This window comes from Eubalaena glacialis, chromosome 9 (genome assembly GCF_028564815.1).
Source record: "Eubalaena glacialis isolate mEubGla1 chromosome 9, mEubGla1.1.hap2.+ XY, whole genome shotgun sequence".
NCBI lineage: Eukaryota > Metazoa > Chordata > Mammalia > Artiodactyla > Balaenidae > Eubalaena > Eubalaena glacialis.
The window spans coordinates 7,254,832-7,281,666 of record NC_083724.1 but is presented as its reverse complement, the minus strand read 5'-3'; the positions used below and the strand labels follow the sequence as shown (position 1 = coordinate 7,281,666).

General features: G+C 49.4%; 3 protein-coding genes across 4 annotated transcripts; 1 reads left to right on the top strand and 2 right to left on the bottom strand.

The window, feature by feature from the left end:
- The first annotated feature begins 278 nt into the window (after window positions 1–278).
- Window positions 279–12,988, top strand: TOR1B (torsin family 1 member B). 2 transcript variants are annotated; one of them, XM_061199779.1, is made up of 5 exons: window positions 279–517; window positions 1,147–1,412; window positions 2,666–2,841; window positions 4,203–4,330; window positions 11,519–12,988. In XM_061199779.1, exons 1-5 carry the CDS (start codon window positions 319–321, stop codon window positions 11,611–11,613), a joined length of 864 nt encoding a protein of 287 aa, XP_061055762.1. In that variant the 5' UTR covers window positions 279–318; the 3' UTR covers window positions 11,614–12,988. The 2 variants fall into 2 exon arrangements, with proteins under 2 accessions (XP_061055762.1, XP_061055761.1); XM_061199778.1 differs by lacking the exon at window positions 11,519–12,988 and adding an exon at window positions 4,639–6,546.
- Window positions 8,705–18,144, bottom strand: TOR1A (torsin family 1 member A). The gene is made up of 5 exons (XM_061199780.1): window positions 17,910–18,144; window positions 16,999–17,264; window positions 14,804–14,979; window positions 14,576–14,703; window positions 8,705–9,913 (listed from the first exon to the last, which is right to left on the bottom strand). Exons 1-5 carry the CDS (start codon window positions 18,088–18,090, stop codon window positions 9,663–9,665), a joined length of 1,002 nt encoding a protein of 333 aa, XP_061055763.1. The 5' UTR covers window positions 18,091–18,144; the 3' UTR covers window positions 8,705–9,662.
- Window positions 18,145–19,384: 1,240 nt separating this feature from the next.
- On the bottom strand, window positions 19,385–26,820 carry C9H9orf78 (chromosome 9 C9orf78 homolog). Its single transcript, XM_061200925.1, has 9 exons — window positions 26,660–26,820; window positions 26,248–26,307; window positions 24,863–24,914; window positions 24,654–24,724; window positions 23,692–23,769; window positions 22,911–23,108; window positions 21,716–21,852; window positions 21,511–21,609; window positions 19,385–20,050 (listed from the first exon to the last, which is right to left on the bottom strand). Exons 1-9 carry the CDS (start codon window positions 26,740–26,742, stop codon window positions 19,959–19,961), a joined length of 870 nt encoding a protein of 289 aa, XP_061056908.1. The 5' UTR covers window positions 26,743–26,820; the 3' UTR covers window positions 19,385–19,958.
- Window positions 26,821–26,835: the final 15 nt, after the last annotated feature.

Sequence of the window (26,835 nt, the reverse complement as noted above, 5' to 3'; positions counted from 1 at the left end):
ACTTGAGAAACGCTCACGATAGCTCCAGGGGAAGTGAAAGGAGGGATGACAAAGCAAAGTGTGAAGGATCTGAGAAGCTCTTAAGAAAAAGAAACCGTAAAATCTAGCCGTGCGTTTCACTTGAAGCTGAGAGAGTCACTACCCCTTCCCGTGGCTCTCACAAAGATGGTGGCGCAGAGCCACGCCCCTCGCCAACAGGGCCTTCCCACGGTGGGGGGGGCCTGCGGGGCGGAGGTGACGCACGGACCGGAAGTCCGTCCCCACGCTCGGCCGCCCGGGCGGCCCTCGCAGCGGCCGTGGCTGGCTGCGAGCTGGGCGATGCATCCGGCTGGGCTGCTCTGGGTCGCCGCGGCGCTGCGGCTGCTGCTGGCGGCCCACGTGGCGGCGGCGTTCGAGCCTATCAGCTTGGGCATCGCCATCGGGGCCGCGTCGGCCCTCACCGGCTACCTGTCGTACACGGACCTGTACTGCCGCTTCGCCGAGTGCTGCCGAGAAGAGCAGCCGCTCAACGCGTCGGGTACGGCGGGTCTGCCCCGGAGGGGATCGAGGGGCGCGGGGGACAGCCCCCCGCGGGCGTCAGCGCCCGGCACCCCGCGCTTACCCTGAGGTGGGGTGGGAAGGAGGAGGGGTGGGCCCTCGGCCCGGACTCCAGCCTCGGAAGCCGTGTCTTCGGAGACAGATTCTCCGGATCGTGGGGCTCTGCCCAAGTTCCTTTCTAAAAGTTTGGATTCCTTGGGATGACAGTAAGAAGAAACTGAAAGCAGCAGCCCTTCGGCGCCACGTCACCCCTGTTAAGTAGGTTTCAGATGTGCAGCGTCTGCCCAGAAAGCCCACATTTGGCCCTTGGTTTTCTTACAAGCCGGAGGGGGGGCTGGGGAAATAGCAAGCAGCTCAGTCAAGAGAGGGCCAATCCTTGGATGAACGAACACATTTAGCTTCCTTCTCTAGTCCATTTCCTTGGAAGTGGCGTCGTGTGACTGCAGCCCGTGTGGTTCTGCCTCAGCGCTAACCCTGGGGTTTGGCAGAGACCCTGCTGGACCACTTGCTAACCTGTGCCTCTCACTTTGGCCAGCTGGGGAGAGTGCTGCTTTTCTGGTGCACGTTTAATGTGTATTTTTCTCTCTGTTCCCGGGCTGGCTCCTGCAGCCCTCAAGCTGAATTTGGAGGAGAAGCTCTTTGGGCAGCATCTGGCCACAGAGGTGATTCTCAAGGCGCTGACTGGCTTCAGGAACAACAAAAATCCCAAGAAACCACTGACTCTTTCCTTACATGGCTGGGCTGGCACGGGCAAGAATTTTGTCAGCCAAATTGCGGCTGAAAATCTTCACCCAAAAGGTCTCAAGAGCGACTTTGTCCACCTGTTTGTGTCGACCCTGCACTTCCCTCACGAGCAGCACATAAAACTGTACCAGGCAAGGAATTCTGTTATCCCGTCCCCTGGCCTCTTGGACCCGTCCGGGCGACCTGCTCCCTGACTCTGGCCTCTGCTTCTTTCCTTTGCACTCCAGTAGCCCCAGGCCCCTGCACACTTCCCCCACCCTGGTAACCCTTTGCCATTTGCAGAGCTCTCCTGCAACTTTTTTTTCTCACTGATTCCAAAATAATACAGCTGGGTAGGTGATGTTATTTCCATTAAAAGATGGAGCCAAGAGCGGCAAGGCGACTTGCTCCTTAGAATTTTTGTGCAAATCAGAAACTGGGACCCAAATCTCCTGACTCCCAGTCCGCAGGGTAGCTGTGTTGCGCAGTGAGTATGTTCAGTATCCTCATCACAGCCCTTGGTTAAGTGGAGCAGGTCACACAAATTGCTTGGACACGACTTCATTCAAGGCTCCTCCTATGATGCAGCTTCAGCTTGGCCTCTGCATTTAGCAGTGGAGACCAGAGGATTTTGTTTCTCCTCAATAGCGTTGACTTCCTTTGTTCCTCCCGTCCTTCACATTCTTGGCATTGCTATGTTAAGTCGTCCAGTAGGGCTCGCATTTAAATGGACGTGCTTGTGAAAGTTAGTGTTCCTGCTGTTAGGTGGGGACTGAAATGAGGAATAGAAACTGAACAAGGAAGTGAAAGTGGATATTTGCCCCATAAACTGTAAGACAGGGAAGACTACCAAAAAGAGAGAATGATTTTCTTATTTACCAAATTCTGTCATAAATCCCTAGAAATACAGGAACAAACGCTTTTCGTGAAATGTCCATCTAGGTCAGCACCTTTGTTCACTGCACCAGTAAAAGGCACTGGTCTTGGGATGCTGTGCCGGTCTTAGTCTAGTTTCTTATTCCTCAGTATGCCTGGTAAAATTAACGTGAGAGTCCCAGCCACAGGGAGATGAAAATTACGGGTTGGTTAACAGTGAAATGATCAATATTCATGTATCTTAGAGCCCGATACCTTTAAAAAGTCACATTTGGCACGTCATTTGAGTTAGGAAAACACTTATTTGCATTTTAGCACCTATCTCTCTGCCAGTTTCCACTTCTTATAGATGAAGTTTTGGAAAAGCTCTCAGCCAGTGAGTGGAAGTTAGGGTGCGATTTTTCTTTGTTAAACCCCAGAGAGCTCTGATTTTTCACCTTCCCGAGCATGAGGAACAGTGGAGCTTCTGCTCCCCTGGGCATATCTTCTGAGTCCCTGCATCCTATTTCTTCTTTTATGGTTGGTCTAGGACCAGTTACAGAGGTGGATTCGGGGTAACGTGAGTGCATGTGCGAGCTCCGTGTTCATATTTGACGAGATGGATAAATTGCACCCGGGGGTCATTGATGCAATCAAGCCGTTCCTAGATTACTACGAGCAGATTGATGGCGTGTCTTACCGGAAGGCCATCTTCATCTTTCTCAGGTCAGTGGGAGGTGTTTCTCCGAGGGCACACAGCCCTTCATTCTGCCAGGGCTAGAAGAAGGTCCTGGCAACCTCAGCAGGTCCCAGGGACAAAATGCCAGCCTGGCAAAAGTGACTTGCGGACTTCTTTTACTTTGGGGTTGCTAGTGTCAGCATGGCACAGAGCAGGGGCAGGAGGAAACGAATGAAGGAAATAGTTGCTGATAACAGGTAATTTCATTACTTGCACATGTTGTCTCTGAGGGTTATAAAAAGTTGTAGCGGGCTTCCCTGGTGGCGCAGTGGTTAAGAATCCGCCTGCCAATGCAGGAGACACGGGTTCGAGCCCTGGTCCGGGAAGACCCCACATGCCGCGGAGCAACTAAGCCCGTGTGCCACAACTACTGAGCCTGTGCCCTAGAGCCCGCGAGCCACAACTACTGAAGCCCGCGAGCCACAACTACTGAAGCCCATACGCCTAGAGCCCGTGCTCCGCAACAAGAGAAGCCACGGCAATGAGAAGCCCACGCACAGCAACGAAGACCCAACGCAGCCAAAAATAAATGTATATTAAAAAAAAAAAAAAAGTTGTAGCATTACACACCAAGTTCTGAAAAAGATTTTCAGTTCCTGAGGGCAGGTGCTATTTTTTCTTGTCTAGTAGCAAAAAAAAAAAACTTAGTAAATATTCCTTGGTTAAGAATAAACCTTAGAGAAATATCACAATCTGATTCCATATTAGAAAACTCATAGTGTTTCCTGATGATATGTGACATTTGTAAGAAGTCATTACAACCCTTTAATACATATAGGCTGGCTTATATATTTGACTTTGAAACAAGCTGTATAAGGACCTCCCTGGCGGTCCAGTGGTTAAGACTTCGCTTTCCAATGCAGGGGTGTGGGTTCGATCCCTGGTCGCAGAGCTAAGATCCCACATGCCTCGCGGCCAAAAAACCAAAACATAACAGAAGCAGTATTGTAACAAATTCAATAAAGACTTTAAAAATGGTCCACATCAAAAAAAAAAAAAAAGCTGCATAGAAACTCAAAAAAAAAAAAGAATAAACTTAGAGCAGGTACGTTTCCTGATTAGAGAGAGAGTCTTTTTATTTTTAATTAATTTTTATTGGAGTATAGTTGATTTACAATGTTGTGTTAGTTTCTGCTGTACAGCAAAGTGAACCAGTTTTACGTATACATATATCCACTCTTTTTTAGATTCTTTTCCCATATAGGTCATTACAGAGTATTGAGTATAGTTCCTGTGCTATACAGTAGGTTCTTATTAGTTATCTATTTTATGTATAGTAGTGTGTATATGTCATAGACAGAGAAGTCTTAATGTGTGATTTTAATCTTCGTTTCTTTGGCAAACTCAGCAATGCAGGCGGGGACCTCATAACTAAGACGGCCCTTGACTTTTGGCGGGCAGGGAGAAAGAGGGAAGACATCCAGCTGAAGGACCTGGAGCCGGTGCTGTCTGTTGGAGTCTTCAATAACAAACACAGTGAGTGCCCCTGGTGAGGAGCCCTTCACCCTGCCCGCAGTCACCCTGTCTCTCTTTAAGCCTTTCACGAAACCACAGAATCTGCTCGCCTCCGTGCCTTGGTGGAAGTAGGGACTTTTTCGGAGGGCATTCTATTCTAGAAGCTAGTTAGCAGGGGTAGCCAACCGATCCTTACATCAGGCTTGACCAAAAGAGAATCTTGAGGGCTACAGACGTGAAGAATGTGCTGGGCCCTGTCAGAGCAGCGAGCTTGGCCGGGTGACAGGGACAGTTACAGGCGAGAAACCCAGCTGTGCCTTGTTTCCCAGGTGGCCTGTGGCACAGCGGACTGATAGACAGAAACCTCATCGACTACTTCATCCCCTTCCTGCCCCTGGAGTACAGCCACGTGAAGATGTGCGTGCGGGCAGAGATGAAGGCCCGCGGTTCTGCCATCGATGAAGATGTCGTCACCAGAGTGGCAGAGGAAATGACGTTTTTCCCTAAAGACGAGAAAATCTACTCAGACAAGGGCTGCAAGACTGTGCAGTCACGGCTGGATTTTCACTGAACTCTTATCCAGGTGGGGTGAGACGCGGCTGGGAGCCCAGGGAACTCGGGGCCTGGCCTTTCCAAGCACTTTGAAGACCTCTTCAGGGTTTGCACATTTGCACCTGTGGACTTGCGGGATATGGAAGGTTCTAAGGGTTGATTTTTGAAATGATGATCATCTGTTAAGGCTACCTGTCATTTTGCAACAGGACAGCAACCCAGCTGTTCACTGTGGTTGAAGATGAACTTGTGAAGTCCCTCCCCTCCCCTGCCACTACCACTTAACTGACCTTGACAGAAGTGCCTTGAAAACAGCTGTGTGAGTGAGACCAAGGACTCTTTCTGACCCAACGGTACCCACACCTCAGAAGCTGAACTGAAGGAGTCCGAGGGCCCCGCTGCAATCCGGGGAGCACTGGTTTTTCACCTGCCAGAAACATTCTTCCGCTCTAGTTCTTTTTCTTTACAGAGCGCGTTCACTGACTTGAAGTATTTTCAGGTAAAATCGGTGGCACCTTCAGGCACAGTGTCGTGTGGGAGGACCTGGGCCCACAGGCCGAGCACGCAGCTGGGGGAACCGCCTGTGTGTGGCATGGGGCCTCCACGCCGGGGCCCTGCAGCCAGGCAGGACGGGCAGGACCTCTCCGTCTGTCCGTGGCTTTGCTGCTGATGACAGCCCTGGTCATGGAATTCCTTCTCCCAATTCTCACTTGGTACTGATCGCAGCCTTCCTTGTATCACTTCTACTCCTTAACTTCAGCCACGGCTAGATGTCCCCCCAGCCACATCATCCCTAGAGTCGGATCAGAACGCGACTGTTGGCTTTGAGTTTGAGTCCTTGGTTCCCACGGTGAAATGTTTGTCTGTTACAGTTTACACGTGGGTCAGTCTCTCACTTGGCTGCACAGAACCATTTGAAATCCGTAGGACAGAGTCATTCTCCACGGATGACGCGTGCCGACTGAACGGTCAGCTTGCAGTTTCTCGTTGCCAAAGTGGAAGTATTGGACACTACAAGTGCTCGAGTTTTCAAGGATATGTATATTTTTTATAATGTTCTTACTTCTGAATCTTAGATAATAGAAATATGGGACATTGCTCATTTTAAAACATGGGAAGGAATAATTGTCTATTCCTTTATCAGATACTCTTAAGGTTGCGGCTGATCCTGGGTGTCATCTGAGAATGACACCCTGTATGGCAGCGTCAGGCTGGGCTGCCCTGGCCACTGGGAAATACGACTTCCATTCCAGCCAGTGTGAATCGTTCTATCTTGTAGTTGCAATGCAACTGCAGACATGTAATGAGAACATGCAGCTTTTTTCTATATAAGACGTGGCAGAATGAATGTTCCTCCCACATGGCAATGCCTTATAGAGGATCACACTTAGTCTTTAAAACATGCCAAGGTGAGGCTTAAAAGTTTTAGCACATGTTCTCAAGTTGGAGCTAAGTTATGTTTCTTTTGTCACCTTTTGGGTGTCTGGTCAGGAGGAGATAAGATTTTTTGTTATGATGCAATAAACTCAACACATGTTGGCTACCTTTGGACTGCTGTTACTGATTTGTAACTTGAAAAGGCCACAGTTGCTCATGGCCCAGTCTCCCCACCCCACGTAAGATGTAGACAACCTTAAATTGACCTACTGAATGTCAAATAATAAAGCCTAAATTTTATCATGTGAGATGCCACTTGCAGATTTTTTTTCTGGTTTATTTGGTAGCTCTGAAAAGTTAGAGCTTAGAATAAAGGCTCTTCGATAACTCAGGTGTCTTTAGGCTCACCGTACCCTGGACACGCTGGTTGGCATTCTTTACCTCATAAGGAATCAGTATTTACCTTAGGGACTTCCCTGGTGGTCCAGTGGTGGAGAATCTACCTTCTAGTGCAGGGGACGTGGGTTCGATCCTTAGTTGGGGAACTAAGATCCCGCATGCCGCGGGACAACTAAGCCCGCATGCCGCAGTCAGAGAGAAGCCCACACACTGGAACTAAAGACCCAACGCAGCCAAAAATTAAAAAAAAGTATTAGACCTTAAAAAAAAATTTACGTTAAAGGCTGTTATCCCCAAACAAATACAAAGTTAAATTGGATTAGATGATGGGTTCTACTCCATCGAATTTTCATGGATGAAAATATCATCAGAAAGAGCTGGTCGTCTTCCTAACAAATATATTCTCCTAAAATTAACGTAGGAAGGAAACTGAGGCACTAAAACGTGACTCATGGCTGCCATTCTGAACCTGAGCAAGGCCGAGCTCAGACCAGGACACCTACTTGCCTGGTCTTGCCTGCCCTGAAGTGGTAAATAATGAAATCCTTGTTATGTTAACCAGATTTCAGCTTAATCCTGGGCTCTTATCTTTGACAGTGATTTGTTAACACCAACTCTTCCCAGGACTGAGGATGGAGCCCTTTCTAGAAAGCTGAGACCCTCTTCGCCATCATGTCATCCACTCCTGTAATTTCCCGGTTGGAGGTGTTCATCCCATGAGACTGCCCTTCTCCGTCTGGGTCTCAGGCTAATGTCGCTTCTACTTCACCCCACGCTGCGTCATCTCAAAGACTGAACTTTCCAAGGGGAGTCAGGGGACCCCTGTGTTCCCTAATTAGGGACTCCCAGGTGCTGGGGCTGCCATTTTCAGATGAATGGTTAGCCCTAATCCGTTACTCCTGGGGCCGTGACAACAGGCCAGCTTCAGGTCAACATCAAGCACTTTCCTACGTTCAGTGCTGCCTTAGGGGGCCTGGGCGGGTGGGTAGCCATGAGGCAGAGGGGTCCAACCCGTCTTCTGTGCCTGCTAGAAACGGCCCCTGCGAGCACTGTGCAGACGCTCATACCCCACAGCAGCCCTCGTAGGCACACAGGTGTGTTGCAAAAAACAAGGCATGTTTAGGTTCCGACACTGCTCTGTACTCCTGCCCGGCTTCTCAGCGGGAGGTATGTCTGTAGACTTGAATGAACTCCACAGCTGAGTGTCGGGAGCTCCATGGCCCCCCTTGACGGAGTGTGACACCCCGGGCAGCTGAGCAAAGAGCCGGAGCTGCCAAGATCCTCAGAGTCCATGTCACACTCCCCTCCATTCCAGCCTGGGCTGTGCTGTTAGGTCTAAATTCACAGCTTAGGGACCTCCCTGGTGGTGCAGTGGTTAAGAATCCGCCTGCCAGCGCACGGGACACGGGTTTGAGCCCTGGTCCGGGAAGATCCCACGTGCCGCGGAGCAACTAAGCCCATGCGCCACGGCTACTGAGCCTGCGCTCTAGAGCCCGCGAGCCACAACTACTGAGCCTGCGTGCCACAACTACAGAAGCCCACATGCCTAGAGTCTGTGTTCCACAACAAGAGAAGCCACCGCAATGAGAAGCCCACGCACTGCAACAAAGACCCAATGCAGCCAAAAGTATAAAATAAAAAAAAATTTTTTTAATTAAAAACAAAAGCAAGTGACATGAATGTTTAAAAATAAATGAATGAATGAATGAATATATAAATAAATAAAATTTATTAAAAAAAAAAAAAAGAATCCGCCTACCAATGCAGGGGACGCAGGTTCGAGCCCTGGTCCGGGAAGATCCCACATGTTGCAAACAACTGAGCCCGTGCGCCACAACTATTGAGCCTGTGCTCTAGAGCCTGCGAGCCACAACTACTGAGCCCGAGTGCCACAACTACTGAAGCCCATGTGCCTAGAGCCCGTGCTCCACAACAAAGAGAAGCCACTGCAATGAGAAGCCCGCGCACCGCAACGAAGAGTAGCCCCCGCTCGCTGCAACTAGAGAAAGGCTGCACACAGCAGTGAAGACCCAATGTGGCCAAAAATAAATTTAAAAAAAAAATGTATTCACGAATCGTACACAATTTTATTGTAAAATGGTAGCTGTTTGCATTAATAAATAAAGACACTGTTCTCAGCATCCTGGGGGGCAGCTGAGCTTTCCTAGAGGTTTGGGGAGTTCTGATTAAACATAATGAAAATTAGTAATCAGTGAGGAAGGTTTTAAGAAAATATGGCAAAACCTGGTACAGAGCGTGTGGCTCATTTAGGAATGGAAAGCAGAGAAGGGCCTTTGCAAAGCTGACTGACCGGCCAGTGACAAGCTGCAGATGCTTTTCTTTCGAGGAAATTCTGTTTCTAACAAATTGTTCACGACGTTACTAAGATCATTCCCACAGTTCACAATGCTACTGTGATGAAAACTCTTGGGGAGGACATTTAGGTCTTGTCTGTGACGGGCCTGAGTGTGTCCCCTTACACACTTGTCCTTCTATAAACACTTACTGCCCTTGCGATGGTCATCCTGGGACAGATCAGCTCACTGCTAGAGCCTCCGTCCCCAGTACAGAGACACCATCCTACAGAAGACAGGCCGAGGACTCAGGCTTTTTAGCAGTAAAGACATCACAGTGTATGTTGTAATGACAGGAACTTAAAAAAACACACAAAGCCAACAACTTAAGAGTCTGAAAAGTTTCTTCATAATGTTAAAAACCATTTTAAATAAAATTATCACATTTTCAGTAAAACTGATTCATCCTTCCTTGAAACAGAAACACTTGAAATTAAAACATGATTTTTAAAAAATCATGAGGCCTGGCACACGTGAGCTGGGGGCCGGCTCCTCCTGCTTCTGTAGGCTCTGGGGCTGTTTACATCTGTGATGCGTCACCGACGGCCCGCAGGCCCTGCTGGATGAAAATAACGCCCAGGAAAATGCCTGTCCTGTCACACCGGAATAATTCATTTTACTCCTCTTCCGGGACCAGAGCGGGGATGCGGGAAGCGACATCTCTGGTGCCATCAGTCATCGTAGTAATAATCTAACTTGGTGAACACAGTTTTGCAGCCTTTGTCAGAGAAAACTCTCTCCTCTTTGGGGAAAAATGTCATCTCCTCGGCCACTCTGCTTACAATGTCCTCGTCAACTTTGTAGCCTCGGGACTGCATTTCGACTCGGATGCACATTTTTAGGTGTTTATATTCCAGGGGGAGGAAGGGAACAAAATAATCAATGAGATTTCGGTCAATTAAGCTGCTGTGCCAGAAGCCACCTGGGGAAAAGAAAAAGGTGCTGTTCATCCATTGTCCACCCACCCGTCCACCTATCCACACAGCTCTGCTGGGTGTCAGCCATGAGGTGGAGCCCCGCACCTGCCCTCATGGGGCTCACAGCCTAACGAGCAGTCAGACTAGCCAGTGAGCTCACCCAGGGCAACTGCGAGGGGTGACGCTCCTGTGAGAGCCAAGGGCAGGGTGATGCCACAGTGGGCAGGGAGGCCTCTCAAGATGTGACCTCTAAGATCTCAGGCGGGTACCCTTCCTATGCATTTATTAAAAATTTTAGATATGAAAAAAAAAAAGGATCTGAAGTGGGAAAGGGGCTCACCTCCCACCCTGGAACAAGCAGGCAGGCCGAGTAGGAAACGGAGCAGGTTCACAGAAAGTGAAAGGTGAGAAGAAGAGTTCCCAGGGAAGGACCAGCACTCCCGCATCTTGGAAATTTGCGACTGGCTGGGGTTCCAGCGGCTGGGATTAGCAACAGGGTAGAGACCCACTGCCACTGCTGGCAGGTCCCAACCCTCCAGAGTGTTTGGGGGATCGAAAGCTAGAATCCTCAGTAATGTGTGAAGACAGCGCTCTGTCACGGCCACAGGGCTCGCACTTTCCCTGGATGAGTCCTGCCTCTGCCCAGTCTCGGGTCCTCCGAGATTCCCGGCCTCTTGACCCTTCCACTTCCCCTTCTGAGACGACGCAGCACCCATTGGATCACACTCGGCGTTTCTTCATGAGGACGGTTTCCCTTCCGCCTTGCCGCTTCACCCCTGTGCCTTAATCCTGGTCTGCCTCTGACACCAACTCCATCCTGTATTTTTCCCCCACACCACCAAGTGGTTCTCTGAGCCCACCTGCATTCAGCTCCATTCTGACACTCTCTACCTGGAGACTCCGTCAGATCCCACAGGTTAAGGACTCAGCCCCACAAGACCGTCCCCTCCTTCAGCCACCAACCGAAAGTTTGGGTTGTCACCCGTGCTTCTGAGGTTCCAATGACCCCCTCCTTGGGTTCAATTAATTTGCTAGAGCAGCTCACAGAAACTCAGAGAAACATTTTCTTACTAGATTACTGGTTGATTATACAAGGATATAACTCAGAAACAGCCAGCTGGAAGAGATGCACAGGGCAAAGTATGTGGGAAGGGGCGTGACCCTTCCGTGACCTCTGAGCGCATCACTCGCCCCAGATCTCCACGTGCTCACCAACCTGGAAGCTCTCCAAGCCCTGTCCTTTAGGGGTTTTATGGAAAATCCTTTACATAGGCACGGTTGATTAAATCACTGGCCATTGGCGACTGATTCAGCCTTCAGCCCCTCTTCCCTCCTGGGAGGTCTACTGAAAGTTCCAACCCTCCAATCAAGGGTTGGTTCCCCTGGAAGCCACCCCCCACCCTGGTATTTTCCAAAAGTCACCTCATTAACACAAACTCTGATGTGGTTGAAAGGGGTTTGTTAGGAATATCAAAGACACCATTATGGCTCTTATCACTTTGAAACTCCAAGGGTTTTAGGAGCTCTGTGCCAGAAAATGCGGATGAAGACCACATATACTTTTCTTACTATCAATCACATCTGGGGTTTATTCTTTTCCTGCCCAACAGTGCTTTGCACACAGCTGGCGCTGAATAAACACCTGACTGCCCGGATGCGGTGGAGTCCGTGGCCGCGGGAAAGAAGCACACGGAGCGCTGAGTAGCAGCAAGCCGGACAGCCCTGGCCAGCTCGTCTCCAGCAGGCCTGCCCTGTGCCAGGCGCACCTGAGGCCCGAGGCAGGGGATGGAGCAGGGCCAGGCGGACGTGGACCGGCCACCCAGTAAACAGACGATTCCAGGTAGCGCGGGGGCCTGTGAGCACTGAGCTGGGGCCATCAGGCAAAGAGAGCAGAAAGCTAATCAGCCAGGGAGTCAGGACGACAAGGACCCGACACACAGGGGCCCCGAAGAGTGCTCAGGTGGAGCAAGTGACTTTACAAACCACCGACCGACCACCGACCGACCACCCCGCAGTCCGCATCCTCAGCCTGACCCCCCGCCCCGGAACTGCACTGGAACTTCAGCCGCCTGCCCCGCATCTCTGCCTTCAGACGAGTCATCCCTTGCCGGACACGCCCCTCTTCATCTCCCACCCTCTCTGCAAACCACCTCCTCCTCCTGCAGGCCGGCCCCTAAGCGGCAGTGCCACCCTGCCAAGTGCTCAGGCCAGATTCTCGATTTGTCTCTCTCATTCCCACACACAGTCCCTTAGGAAATCTTATTGTTTCCACCTTCAAAATACATCCCAGTCAGACCGTGTCCCACCTCCCCCACGGCTGCCACACTGGGCCAAGCCGCCAGGATCTCCCCCCAGGTTGTTGCAGCCGCTCCTCGCTGGCCTCCCCGTCCCTGCTGCCTTCAGTCTGTTCTCCACCCGGCAGCCAGGTGGTCCTGTTAAAACTAGGTCCGATCAGGGAACTGTCTGCTCAAAACCCTCCAGGGGCTCCCTCTTGCACTTGGAGCCAAGCCCAAGGCCCTCCTGTGGTTCCCCAGGCCTTCCACGATCTGCACCCCACCCCAAGCTCCACCTCTCATCTGACCTCCTGTCCCCTGCCTTCATCCTGGCCCAGGCACACTCCTGCCTCAGGGCTCTCGCGTGTGCTGTTCCCTCCCATGGAATGCTTTTCCCTCCCGTGTCCACATGGCTCCCTCACTCCTCAGGTCAGCCCAGATGTCACCCTCACAGTAAGCCTTCCCTGACCACTGTATTTAAAACTGCAGGGACTTGCGTGGTGGCGCAGTGGTTAAGAATCCGCCTGCTCAGTGCAGGGGACACAGGTTCGATCCCTGGTCTGGAAAGATCCCACGTGCCGCGGAGCAGCTAAGCCCATGCGCTACAACTACTGAGCCTGCGCTCTTGAGCCCGCAAGCCACAACTACTGAAGCCCACGTGCCACAACTTACTGAAGCCCGCGCGCCTAGAGCCCGTGCTCTGCAACAAGAGAAGCCACCGCAATGAGAAGCCCGCGCACCACAACGAAGAGTAGCCCCCGCTCACCGCAACTAGAGAAAGCCCGCGCGCAGGAACAAAGACCCAACGCAGCCAAAGATAAATTAATTAATTAATTAATTTTAAAAATTAAAAAATAAATAAAACTGCAGCTCACCCTCGTCCCACACCCCCCCAACCCCTATTTATTGGTTTACTTTTTTCCCTATTGTGGGGAAAGGGGAAGATAAATCTCTACCTCTACGTAGATATGGGTCCCGGCATCTGACACGTTTCCTTACTTGTTATCATTAGGATAGAGACTCCACGAGAGTAAGAATTTCTGTTTTGGCTCACTGCTGTGTCCCCAGTTCTTAGACCAGTGCCTGACACCTAGTAGGTGCTCAACAAATACGCTGAGTGAACGAATGAAAGAGTTCAGCCATCTGCCTAAGGCCGGAGTCAGGACGTGGCTGACCCAGGCCTGCCCAGATCCGAAGCTCATCCTCTGGAACCCTCTGGAACCTGCAGCGTGGGTTCTAGGCCAGAACCACTTGCTGTGGTATTCAGGGGCTGAGACTTCTACTGCATGTGTTCATACTTCTGGCATGCCAAGAATCTACTCAACATATTACAAAATATTTTGTCTTTCACCGTTAACATTGCACTTGCACGAATTGACATAAAATAGCCCATTAACTGTTCATGTAACTCTGAAGTGCTATGAATTTCTTGACAAGTCTGTTTCAGAGGAGACCTTCTGTTTTACAATTTCAAGAACAAACCAGAGCAAATGGTAGCAATCAACCCACATGGCTCACGGATTTTACCCAGTGAGTCTGTCTCCAACATGGTGTCTTTCCACATCCAAGGGTTCAAGGTCAAAAGTGAATGTGTCAGGTCGCTGGCAAAGCAATGAGCTTGGTAGTAAAAGCTCACGCTCTGGAATAGAGATATCTAATAGGCTGTGTGTCCTTGGGCAAGGGGCTCTCTCTCTCTGAGCCTCAGTTTCCTCATCTATAAAATGAGGACAATAATAATTTCTACCCCAGGAGGTTATTGTGGAGATTAAAGGAAACATGCAGGTAGAGAGTTTCACACAGTGCCCAGTACAGAACAGGGGCCCAGCCACTGCTTGGCTGTTACTCCCGGGCACAGACCCTCAGGGTTCTAGGTCAATGTGCAGAAAGAAAGGGACCTAACGGGCCCATCTCCTCCATCAGAGGCTCCCCAGCAGCCTTCCTTGTTCCACCACCTGCTTTTACAAAGGAAAATGATTTGGCTGAAAAAACCAGGAAACGAATTTTCAAGATATTGATGATCAACAATGTCCCTATTTCTTTAAAACAGCATCTCCCAAACTTGCGTACGTGTAAGTGTCACCTGGAGTTTGTTAACACAGATTCCCTCAGGAATTTGGACTCAGTAGGCCTGGGGAAGGGACTGAGAATTGGTATTTCTAACCAGCCCCCAGGTGATGGTGAGGTCGTCAATTTAAAACTTAAAGGCCTGGGATCATGAAGTAGGGGGACGTTGTGCTGGGAACGGATGGCCTCGCTTACTGTTGTTTTTCTTTTTTGGCCACACTGCACTGCATGTGGGGTCTTAGTTCCCCAACCAGGGATCGAACCCACCGCCTCTGCATTGGAAGTACGGAGTCTTAACCACTGGACCGCCAGGGAAGTCCCCCCACTTACTGTTCTTGTTATTGAAGGCCGACACAGACAAGACATGCTCCATGTCTCTGAGCTTGATTTCTTCCCTCTGCTTTCCACTTCTCCAGAAATCTAAAGCCACGTCTGTGATCCTTTCTGCTCCAGCATTGCTGCAAAAGAATTCTAGTGAATAAGGACTGGGGTTTTTTCCCCGAAGCCCCCAGGCTGGGGCTCAGAGCTCTTCAAACCATGTCCCAGCCCCGACTTTACCTGAGAAACATGAAGATGGCTTTCTGATAGGAGACGCCATCCAAGTTGTCATAATAGTCTAGGTAAGGCTTGATGGCATCTATGAGGCCAGCATGCATCTTGTCCATCTCATCAAATATGAAGATGGACCTCGCACAGGCACTCACATTGCCGCGAATCCACGACTGTAACTGATCCTGAATGACAAGGGGGAAGAGCCAATACAGATGCTCAGAAGTGCGAGTGACACCACCAGAGTGAGCATTATTAACGCTACAACTGCCTCTACAAAGGCTGCATTTACGGACTGCTTACTGTGTGCTCCCCACTGTGCTAACAACTTTATACAAGCTCTTTTGTTTCTCACCACAATGCCACGTAGTGGGCATTGTACCCATTGTACAGATGAGGAAACTGAAGCACAGAGAGCATAGTCAACTGAGATTACAAAATTTGCCCAAGATTACAACATTAGTATGTGACAGAGCTAAGATCTGAATCCCACCCTGCCTGATCCCAAGGCCCCACACTCTGATTGTAATTCTTGTCCTGCGACATGTCACGTTGATGCTGTGTCACTGAGTTGCTGGGCCTTTTGTCATCAAAATGGCAATGTTAATACATATCCTGTGTACACCAGCCTTCTTGGAAGAAGGCAGAGACCAAGTAACCTCTTCTCTCATTCAGTCCTTAGATCAGCCTGGAGAAGGGGCTCTAACTTTCCGATGGGGGAAGTGAGGAGAACTCAAGTGCACACACACTTGGGGATGAGTGTGGTGAGGCAACACTCTTGAGTTTCTGGAACAATGCCTGGAGGTTGCTGAAATAAATTTACTTAAGTGGAACATTCCCTAAGAACATATTTAGGTACTTCTTATATTAAACAATCAAGATAAGAAGGAAAAAGGACCCTTTACATCAGAAATTTGAACTATGGTTCTATACAGTTCTTTCCTGGATGTTTCCCCCTACGGTAAGGAGAAAGAATTAGCTATCTGTTTCTGAGGAAAATTCTGTAAGTTACAATGACTTGACTTCTTGACTTCTTATGATTTGGGGTTTTGCTTGGCTACTCGGACCATGGTTACAATGTTCCATGGGTACATGTTTAACTTAAGCAGTAACTCTGCTCTGTAGGTATGGACTAACCTCTACTTACAGAACGAGAACCTTAGGGGAGCTGAAGTGACTTGCCCGAGTCCACAAAGCGAACCACCTTTTAAACAAGGATTCCTTCATGTCTGGCAGGCTCCAGCAGCCAAGGTCTTCCCATTCTGCTTCTCCCACTTACAGACAACAGAGAACATGTATCGAGCACTCACTACAGGTAAGATGCTGTTCTAAGCACTGTTCATACAATGTTTTATTGTGCTCTTCCAAAACCCATCAAAGTAGTTACTACTGTGTTCCTTATTTCACAGATGAGGAAACTGAGGCGTAGAGAGGTTAAGTAACTTGCTCCAAGTCACACAGCTATTAAACAGTGAAGACAGAATGCTAACTAGGATGACTAACTCATCTCTATTTGCCTGGAACTTTCTCAGTGGTAGCACTGAAAGTCCCACATCCCAGAGACTCCTGGACAGTTGGTGACCCTGATGCTCTCCCAAGCCCAAGGGAAAAATGTGTTCGCACAAGTGAGGATTAAAAAAGGCAATAGTTAACATTGATTTGAACGCTTTTGTGCCAGGCATCATATTACATACTTGACACACACAGCTCAAGAAATCCTCACAACTGCCATTTGACAGATGAAGAACCTGAGTCTCAGGGAGGTCGGGTGACTTTCCCACAATTACACAGCTGTAAGGAGCCTTAGGGCTCAAATCCAGGTGTGCCTGCCGACAAAGCCAGACTGTTAAATAGGGAGTTAAACCGTAAAAGCAAACTTAGGCCTCCCTAGAAACGTTTCCTCTTTTATAAAACGTGTTAGATTTGAAGATCTTTAAACTGGATTTGATTATGTCCATCTCTCAAATCCTACGACCCCACTTACTATCACACTGAGCCTGTTTTCAGAAACCACCACGAGCTCTGATGGTATAATTGTTGCTCCCTGCACCTCCAACCCTCTGTAAGTTCCACACTTTTCAAAGGGGAACTGATGCATTTTCAGGGCTCACTCATTTCAACACGGGATTTCCAAATCCCGTTCCCCAACAAAGAAACCCCAAACCCAGCATCATCCAGGAAGGATCCCGAAATTTGGCCCTTGCCTTATACAGGGTGATGTTGGAGACGTGAGGGAAGTGCAGTGTGGCCACAAACAGGTGGACGTAGTCACTGTTCAGACCACCCTCGTAAATATTCTCTGCGATGATCTTGCTGACAAAATTTTTGCCGGTGCCCGTCCACCCGTGTAGGGAGAGGGTGAGAGGTTTCTTGGGCTTCGGGTTGCTTATGAAGCCAGACACAGCATTTAAGATGACTTTCTTTGCAAGATGCTGTCCAAAGAGCTTGCTGTCCAGATCCTTCTGCAGCGCTGGGAAAAACAAAGCCAGTCAGGCGGGGAGTAGGGGGACACACGTGGCAAAACGCAGCCCAGTTTACAGGCTCATGTGAGAGCCAGCAAAGCCCGCTAAGCTCTTCAAGCGTCTAGTGAGACGCGGATGTAGGTAAGCACTTGGCCCAGGTGACCGGCGGGTCCAGCAGGCCCTCCCTCTGCTAGTCCTGCCCGTTCCCGAGCCCTCCTTCCTGAAGAGACCCTTGGCTCCAGTGCCTCCGCCACCAGCGTGAGCCCCTCACCCCCGCTCGGTCCCTCCCACCCCACGCCCGGCAGGAAAAGGGCGGCGGTTCGGCCCCCACTGCTCCGCGCCGGAAGAGTCCCCACCAGCCTTCCCGTCTCCGGCGAGGAAGGAGTAAAAACTCTCTGGAGGAAGTTTCCAATCGTCCACACTCCCAGCTTCCGAGCGAAGGTGCCCAAACAGCAGCTGGCCTCCGCAGGTCTCCGACCAAAGTCCGGTCTGCCTGTGGTCGTGGCCCAGGAGCCAGGCCCCATCCCGCACTCCGGTTCCGGGTCCGGCCCCCGCCGGCCTCAGCGCTGCCCGGGCTTCCGGGCCTCCTGGATCCCAGCCTCTGACCCCCGCCCCAGCCCTAGCACCAGCCCCCCGCCCCCGCCCCATCCTACCGTCTCGGCTGAGGCTCTGCTTCTGGCTGCAGCACTCGGCGAACAGGCAGTAGAGGCGCGGGTAGGAGATGTAGCCGGTGAGGACGCCGGCCAGGGCCAGTCCCAGGCTGATGGGCTCCACCGCCCGCACCGCCAACGGCGCCAGCAGCACCAGGCCCAGTGCGGCCCGGCCCAGCTTCATGCCCGGACCCGCGCCGCCCCGCGCGTTCTCGCGCCTACCGCAGACCGGCGCTACCGCCAGACTGCACTTCCGGCCCCTCCCGCCGGGGCCGCCATCTTTGTAGCGGGCGGACCTCCTCCGACGCCGGCGGCCGCCATCTTTGTGAGGGGCAGGCCCGTGCCTGCTTTGGGCGCTGGTGCCGCTGGAGGGGCCAATTTTTTTTTCAATAAAACATTTTTGGGAACAGTTTTACATTTATAGAAAAGTTGACAGGACAGTACAGAGAGGTTCCATATTACCACACCCCCGCCCTCACAGTTTCCCCTATTATTAACATCTTACATTAGTATGTTACATTTGTTAAAATTAATGAACTTATATTGCTAGATTGTAACTAACTAAAGTTTCTTCATATTTCCTTAGGTTTTACCTAACGTCCTATTTGTGATCCGGGATCCCATCCAAGATAACCACATTATATTTAGTTGTCATGTCTCCTTAGCTCCCCTTGGCTGTGACTGTTTCTCAAACTTTCCTTGGTTTTGATGACCTTGAGAGTTCGGGGGGAGTACTGGTCAAATCTTTTGTAGGATCCCCTACTGGAATTTGTCTGATGCTTTCCTTATGATTAGACTGGAGTTACGGGTTTTGGGGAGGAATATACTTTACAGAGATAAAGTGCTATTTTTATAACATCATATCAAAGGTACACAGTCAACATGATTTATGACTGTTGATGTTGCCCTTCATCACCTGGATAAGGTAGTGTTGGTCAGGTCTCTCCCAGGTAACGATACTTCCACTCATTCATTCGTAATTTTGAGGATCGCCTATGGACTCGATCCTGGGGATTCAAGAAAAAGTGAGGCACACGTGATTCCTGCCTTCAGTGACCTTGCATTCATCCGAGTGAAGGGGAAAAAAAGCTAGAAGAAAATCTGGTTTACAAATGAGAAAACTGAGGCTCCGAGGCAAACGGATTTGTCCAACGATTTAAGGAAGCTGTGAGCAGGGCTCAGATCTGACTCCAAAGCCACACTTCTCTAATCACACAATACCTGCTTTAAATCAACCCAGGAGTCAACTGACCTGTTCTTTCCTCGTCACAACCTGTGTAACTACCTCAGGAAAAATGGCACAGGTGGGCCATACTTGACAGCTCAGAGACTGGAGCCTGTCCACCTCTCTTAAACTAAATGAGAAAACCCCTCTCAGTGATTGAATTTTGCTTTTGAGCTGCCCAACCCCCAGACTCTGAACACATTACCTAGCGCTGGTATAAGAAGACGCAATACAAACAATAAGGCTGGGTCCATTTCATATTTAATACTTAAGTGCTAAAAGTGATAGAAATTGTTTTTTCTTTCATAATGAAAAGAAACAGATAACTTTGTAAAAGTCAGAAAATACTAGTGTCCCTTTGATCTCAACCTAGATTTTTCTGCTGTCAGCTGGATCCACTGTAAACAGTGAAGGCTGCATTTCTGAACCCCACTCCAGATACTTGAAAATAGGAGACATGATTGCATATATAATAATAATAAAACCACAATCTAAAGGGTATTATCTCACCCTGAAACACACAACTGTTTCCTCCTGACCCAGGGCAAATATTAGGAGAAAGTCAACATATTTACAAACGAGATTTAATAATGCTCTCAAGAATAGAGTTTGTCCCCAAATAGGAAAACTACACATTGTTTCAAAAGGTTACAAATTCAGTGCCTGAAAAATCCAGCAGGTAAGCAGCAGGACTGATAGAGTCTGTTTTGGGAACTGTCTGCTAGCCAATGAGCAGGCTTCTGTCCAGGAAGCCTTTTATCAGGGGGATAAAGGGAGTGAACGACACTGCTTACATCCCACTTTGCACCTCTCCCCTTTAGCCTCCCTCAGTACCGCCTGTTCATCTTCTTGAACTTCTCGTAGTGATAGTCATCCGTGGCCTTCTCGTTAGCAGGACGCTTGCGGTTGGGAGGGGACCCTGAGAAGGAAAAGAGGAAAAGCTGTTTGCCATGCTGGAAGCCAACAACAGGCTTAGCTCCACGTAGGCAAGGACGACCATGCCTGTCTCACTCCCTACAGGAGCCCCAGTGCCTACTCTAGTGAACAGGAACATAGTAGGGCCTCAGTAAGTACCTGTTTTTGGGTGAATAGCAATAAACATGGTGGAGTCAGGTGCCAGCCAAAATATGCTGACTTCAATGTTAGACCAGGTGAACAGCAGTAGCTATGCTTCATTGAGAGCTTGACAACATACCAGGCATGGCACTAAATCTTTTTAGACAAGACTTCCTTTCACCCACCCAGCAATCCTAGCAGGGGCATGTTACCATCTCTGCTCAGAGAGGTTAGCTGATTTGCTCAAGGTCACTCAGGAAGTGAAGGTAGGCTGAGTTGAACCCAAGTCTGGTGCCTCCAAAGTCCCTGCTTCCTAGGTATTAATAATAGGAAGCTCTTTGGGAATCAAAGACTACACAGCTAAGGTGTTACAGAAAATAATTTCTCAAGTAGGAAGGAAGAAACAGAGCAACAGGCTGGATTTTCAGAAACCTCAGCAAATTTAGCATTTCCTTAGAATCGTCCCATTGTTGATGAGAAAGATGACACCGCCTGGTGCTGGTGAGCACGTGGGAAAGGGGCACTGCTGGATGTTGCTGGCGGGAGAACAAATTAGGATCATTTGGTGAGTTCTCAGAAGGCAGCTTTAGGACATGACATAGGCAAGAATGATCATCATTAAATAGGGAAAAATGGGAAACAACCTAAGTGTCCCGCCAGAGGGAAATGGTTAGACTATAGGACCTCTGTCTATACAGCAGAACGTGATATGGCCATTGAAAGGGAAAATGTATTTACTGTCATGGAGAGACAGGCAGAGCACACTAAAAAGCTGTGAGATCCTATTAAGTATGTATACAGCATATGTATATTTTTTAAAAGTGGGCAAGGTTATACATAGTCAGCCCTTGGTATCCCTGGGTTCCGCATCCATGGATACGGAGGGCTGACTGTGGGACTTGAGCATCCACAGATTTTGGTGTCTGCGGCGGGTCCTGGAACCAGTCCCCCAAGGATACTGAGGGATAACAATATATAAAAAGGTTAACAGGGGCCGTCTTTGGGTGGTGACATTATGATGAACTTTTAATTTACTTTTGCTTATTGAAATTTTCTAATTGTTTGAGTCTCTATTATATTTGACAGCCCAGTGAATCCTTAGAGCAACCCCAGGTGGTTAAGTTTTATTACTATCCCCATCTCAAAGGTAAAGAAACGGAGGCTTGGACAGGGGAAGGCACGTGACCATGGTCCAGAGAATGGACTAGAGCCCAGAGGCCCTGACCCCAAAGCCCAAGCGCCGCCCCTGCCGAGTCCCTCCCCACCTCCACGGGCCCTGGGAAGCGGTCACGCCAGGCGGCCCGAGGCCTCTGCTGTACTCACGCTCAGGCTCCGGCTTCTCTGTGTCACCCACTCTCAACGGTCGGGCTTTGGGCTCTTCTTTGTTTCTCCGTATGGGAGCATTGAGCTCCTCGTGATAGACTGGACCAAAAGAGACCAGGGGACGGGTCAGACAGACTTTGGGAACCCAGGGACCTCAACCCAATGGCGTGGGCTGGAGCTGCTTCCCCAGAGACGCGACACTTACAGCGGTTGTGCTGCACGTAATTCACAGCCATGTTGGTGGGCACAAAGGAGGTCTCGCTGTCTTTCTTCTTGCTCTGCTGCTCTGCCAGCAGACGGGCCTTGGCATCCTCCGTGGAAATGATATTTTTTATTTTAGCACTATGGGGAGAAAGGAGCCACACCACAGTGAGATCATCACACCTTTGGGCCTCAGATGGAACTGACTAAAGGGGCTGGCAGCCCCCCCCCCCCCCCACTGCATAAGGACGTCATCTTTCTTGGGGCACAGGTCTCTACAATTTACCAACTCCCCTGCGGTCAGATTGTCACGGAGCTCTCCCAGCATCGGAAGTGCAGGAGTTACTCTCTTCTGATCAAGAGGAAATTGAGCTGGAGGTCAGGTGAACTGACTAAGGCTCAAAGCTAGTAAGGCCAAAAAGGAAGCGAGAACCCAGAAGTCTCCCAACTTTCTACCACACCCGAAGATGATTATGACCGCTGTATTTCCTCCACAAAAATCCCCTTTTGGAGCACATGCTTTGTAGTAAAAATGAAAGAAGGATCACGGGGTGGGTGAGCCTTTATCATTGCTCCTGCTAGAATACGGCAGAAGAATACAAGGACCTGAATAGAAGAGCTGAAGAGCTGTGAACAAAGGCTAAATAAGAACATTCTTGGGGGCTTCCCTGGTGGCGCAGTGGTTAAGAATCTGCCTGCCAATGCAGGGGACACGGGTTTGAGCCCTGGTCTGGGAAGATCCCACATGCCGCGGAGCAACTAGGCCCGTGAGCCACAACTACTGAGCCTGCGCGTCTGGAGCCTGTGCTCCGCAACAAGAGAGGCCGCGATAGTGAGAGGCCTGCGCACCGCGATGAAGAGTGGCCCCCGCTTGCCGCAACTGGAGAAAGCCCTCGCACAGAGACGAAGATCCAACACAGCCAAAGATAAATAAATTAATTAATTGGGGAAAAAAAAACAAAAAAACATTCTTGTTTTTGGCAGTCAGAGTCCCTTGTCTCTTTAACTACTTCTGACCAACCCTTCAGAGAAACTCCTGGCGACAACCATGTCAGCCTGCCACAGAAGATAGTTTATGTCTGTGGGTTTCCAAGGAAACAGGTTAAGAAACAGTCCCTTAACTTTTAACTGGAAAGCAGAGAGCTCGTCTTTTCTGCCTAGGGGCGGGAGAGAGGCACGACCGTGGGTCTGACACGCACTCGATGCCGAGGTCCACCTCCGGGATGCCGCTCAGCATCTGGTTGGACAGCATCTCCTCAGTCTTCTTTGCTGAGGAAACCCGGATGTTTTCCGGCAGTTCGTAAAGGCAGTCCTCTGCGTTCTTTGGCTTGACTTTCTGTTCCTCGTGTTCCACGATCCCTTTCCGCTTCTTCAGCTCCGTCTCAATGTACTTCATCCTGAAATGAGATACCCAAAGGCCTCAAAGAGGGGCAGGAAGGCTCACAACTGGTGTCTTTTAAATAAGTGGTCCCCAACACTGGCTCACGGAGCCGTGATGGTTGATGATGAAGTTGCCATTGTTCCATGGAGAAGGAGAAAAATAAAAATAACTTGAGTTTTTAAATCAAGCTAAAATTTTTCAACTTAAAGCACCAACCTATATTATGAGATTCTGTCCTACCACACCATGTGTAAGGTTCTTTGAAGACAAAAAGATAATGGTAGATGGTAGTTTGTTTAACAGCCTTGTTGGCAAAATGAAAAATAGGCAAGTCCATTGTTTATCCCTGCAATTTTGGGGGGGTGGAACATTACTAGTCAAGGAATCTAAAATTCCAAGAACCACACTTTTAAAGAATTTTTGAGGTTTTCAAAGTTCTCAAGCCTCAGGGGGTGGGGAAAGGGGAGGCAGGGGCGCGAGAGGGGCCAATTTGCTGTCTTTGGATAAGTCTAGAAATGTCATCTGTGACAAAATATCTTGGACTCTGTCTGGCTGGAGCCCTCCCCCAATCTCTTACTGATGAACAGACTGACACCTACATGTCAGCGTCCTCGTCCCTTCGGTTGGTTTCTGCAGAAAATGACGTCCCCAGATGGAGGTCTTCCTCTTCACTGATCCTAAAAAAAGAGGACAGTGAAGCAGAGCCTTAGAGTCACAGCTAAATGAGGCTGAGTGTGATGTTACATGAATAAAACAAGTATGCAACGAAATGTACAACATCCTGTTTATGGTCAAAAAATATATACATATATATGATATGTAAATAGAAGGAACTCTAGGAACATATACAAGCACACTGACGGCCTCTGGAGATACGTCGGGGGAATGAGTAGATTCGTTTATATTTCACTTTTGTATTGTTTGTATTATTTTTGTAATTGTGTTTCTATGTTTTCCTCAAAAAAGAAAAACAACTTCCATATGGGTTTGAAAGACAATATATAGGGGCTTCCCAAGTGGCGCAGTGGTTGAGAGTCCACCTGCCAATGCAGGGACACGGGTTCGAGGCCTGGTCCGGGAGGATCCCACATGCCGCGGAGCAACTAAGCCCGTGCGCCACAGCTGCTGAGCCTACGCTCTGGAGCCCACGAGCCACAACTACTGAAGCCCGCACGCCTGGAGCCTGTGCTCCGCAACGGGAGAGGCCACTGCAATGAGAAGCCCGCGCACCGCAACAAGGAGTGGCCCCACTCACCGCAACCAGAGAAAGCCCACGCGCAGCAGCAAAGACCCAACACAACCAAGGATAAATAAATAAATTAAAAAAAAAAAAAGACAATATACAATGCACCTTTACAAGAGGTGCCTACCCGTATCACTCTAAGTTAACTTTTGAAGAGCTTTTGTTTTCTTTTGTTTTTAAACAACATAGCCTTTACAAAGCACAAAGGGTACTCCAAGATGTCCCATTAAAGCTGCGGCAGGACCCAGCTCCCTGGGGGAACACAGACCCAGGCAGGGGCTGCAGGTGAATTTGCCTCTCAGCCAGTTTTGCACTTACTTATCTTTGCCCCTTTCCTTTAGTTTCTTCATGTCCACCATCCCTCCTGTCTTCATCTGAAAGGGATCATCCTGCAGACAGCAAACACAGCCGAGAAGCATCTATATAACTTGCAGTGGAATTTTTTTTTTTTTCTTTTAAGAAAACACAATCATCCACTGAAGAGCAGCCACGTCTTCCCACTGCCCAGGGAGGACCCCATAACTCACCACTAGAGTGGTCTCTTCTTGTACCTTCTCTCCCACCAGCAGGGCTACAGCACTGAGAAAAGCCAAAAAGTGGGGGAGAGAGAGAGAGAAAGGGCACAATTCAGAGATGAGGAGAAACATTTGGGAAGTCTGTAGGTTGCAACATTAGGGCAAGGGTGAGATTTGCGGGGTGAACACTGAAGCCGGCTGGAAAAGCCTACAAGGATAACAGGGTCCAAGAAACACTCTAGACGCTGGAGGTGGGGGAAGTGGTGCCGTCAGTGGTACATTTTCCTGTAAAGTCATTTAGCATTATCTTGGCTTAGAAATCTCATTTATAAGATTATGCCTTCAGGGAAAATGAAGCTAAAGACAAATTCAGGAAAATACTATTGCGGCCTTATTTGATGGTGAAATTTTAAAAAATGATCTACAGGTGCCAAAATAAGGGGTAAGTTAAATTATGATATGTACATCTGATAGAATATTATGCAGATATTAAAAAGGTTTTTGGAAAAATTACCCACAATGTGGTTGAATGCCCACAATATCATGAGTTGAAAATACAGCAGTCCCCCTTTATCTGTGGTTTCACTTTCCACAGTGTCAGTTATCTGCAGTCCAAAAATATTAAATGGAAAATTCCAGAAATAAAAAATTTGTAAGTTTTAAATTACCAGCTGTTATGAATGGTGTGATGAATCTCTGCCATCCTGCCCCGTCCCACAGAGGAGGTGAATCATCCCTTTGTCCTGAGTCTCCACACTGTATACATTACTCACCCATCAGTATAGGAAAAAATAATCTACATAAGGTTCAGTACTACCCAGGCTTCAGGTATCCACTGGGGGTCTCAGAACATAGCCCCCGTGGATAAGAGGGGACTACCGAAGAAGAATAGAATAAAAGTAAAGCTGCTCAAAAAAAAAAAAAAAAAAAGTAAAGCTGCTCATCGTCTTTACAAAAAGGAAACAAAACAGACAGGAAACGAACATTAAATGTTAACACTGATCACCTCTGTATGGGAGAATTATGGGTACTGTTTATTTTTATGATTATACTTTTCTAAATTTTCCCAAACTCTTAACAATCAGTGTGCATTTCACAATTAATCACAGTGTGCATTTGACAATAAAAACACTGATCAATGACCTGTTTCTGACCTCTGGAGCAAACTTCAAGATCACAAGGCTCGGGGCATGTCCTGGTTAAACATCTGCAAAAAATGCTTGGACCCCTCCCCAGGCAGTACTAGGTGTAAAGTGTGTCAAGAGAAGGGGCTATGTCTGAGGAGATATTTGTGACAGCGACCGGGTGGGGATGAGGGAGTCGGGGTAGGTGGTGTCTCGATCATCCCCTCCTCCTCCTCCTCCTCCTCCGGGTCCTCTCCCCCACGCAGTACCCACCTCACCCCGTTGGGCCTCTTCCTCAAGTTCTGCACCTCTCGGGTCTCTTCCAGTTTTAATCTAAAAAAAAAAAGGCAATGCACAGGCTGAGAGACCCTCCAAGGAACTCAGAGTCAAAAGGCAGCTTCGACGGACACCCCTGCCCCGCTGCCTGCCCGCAGTGGTCCAGAGGGTGACTCTGCGTCTGGACCCACCAACGGGAGGCAGAACCGCTGCGCATGCCAGGGGCACCTCTCCCAACCATGAGACCTTGGGGCGGCGGTCTCATCCCTAGGCACCTCAATTTCTTCGCAGAAGGGGATAACAACCCGGCTCACAATTAGCAATGTTGTCAAAGAGGTGCCTGGCCGGTGGTGAGTCCCCCTAGGCTGCCTCTCTCTTCCTGCCCCGTGAAAGCCCGCCCCAGACGCACCGAACCTCCTCTGAGTCCTGCTCATCGTCCTCCGACTCCGAGTCGGCCCGCCGCCGGCGGAAAGTCTTGCCGGTGACCGGCATAGTCGCGCCAGCCCCGCGGTCTAACCGCCGAGCCCCTGCGCTGAGATCTAGGGTACTTCCGGCGCTCAGCAGTGAGATCAGAGCGCCGGCCCC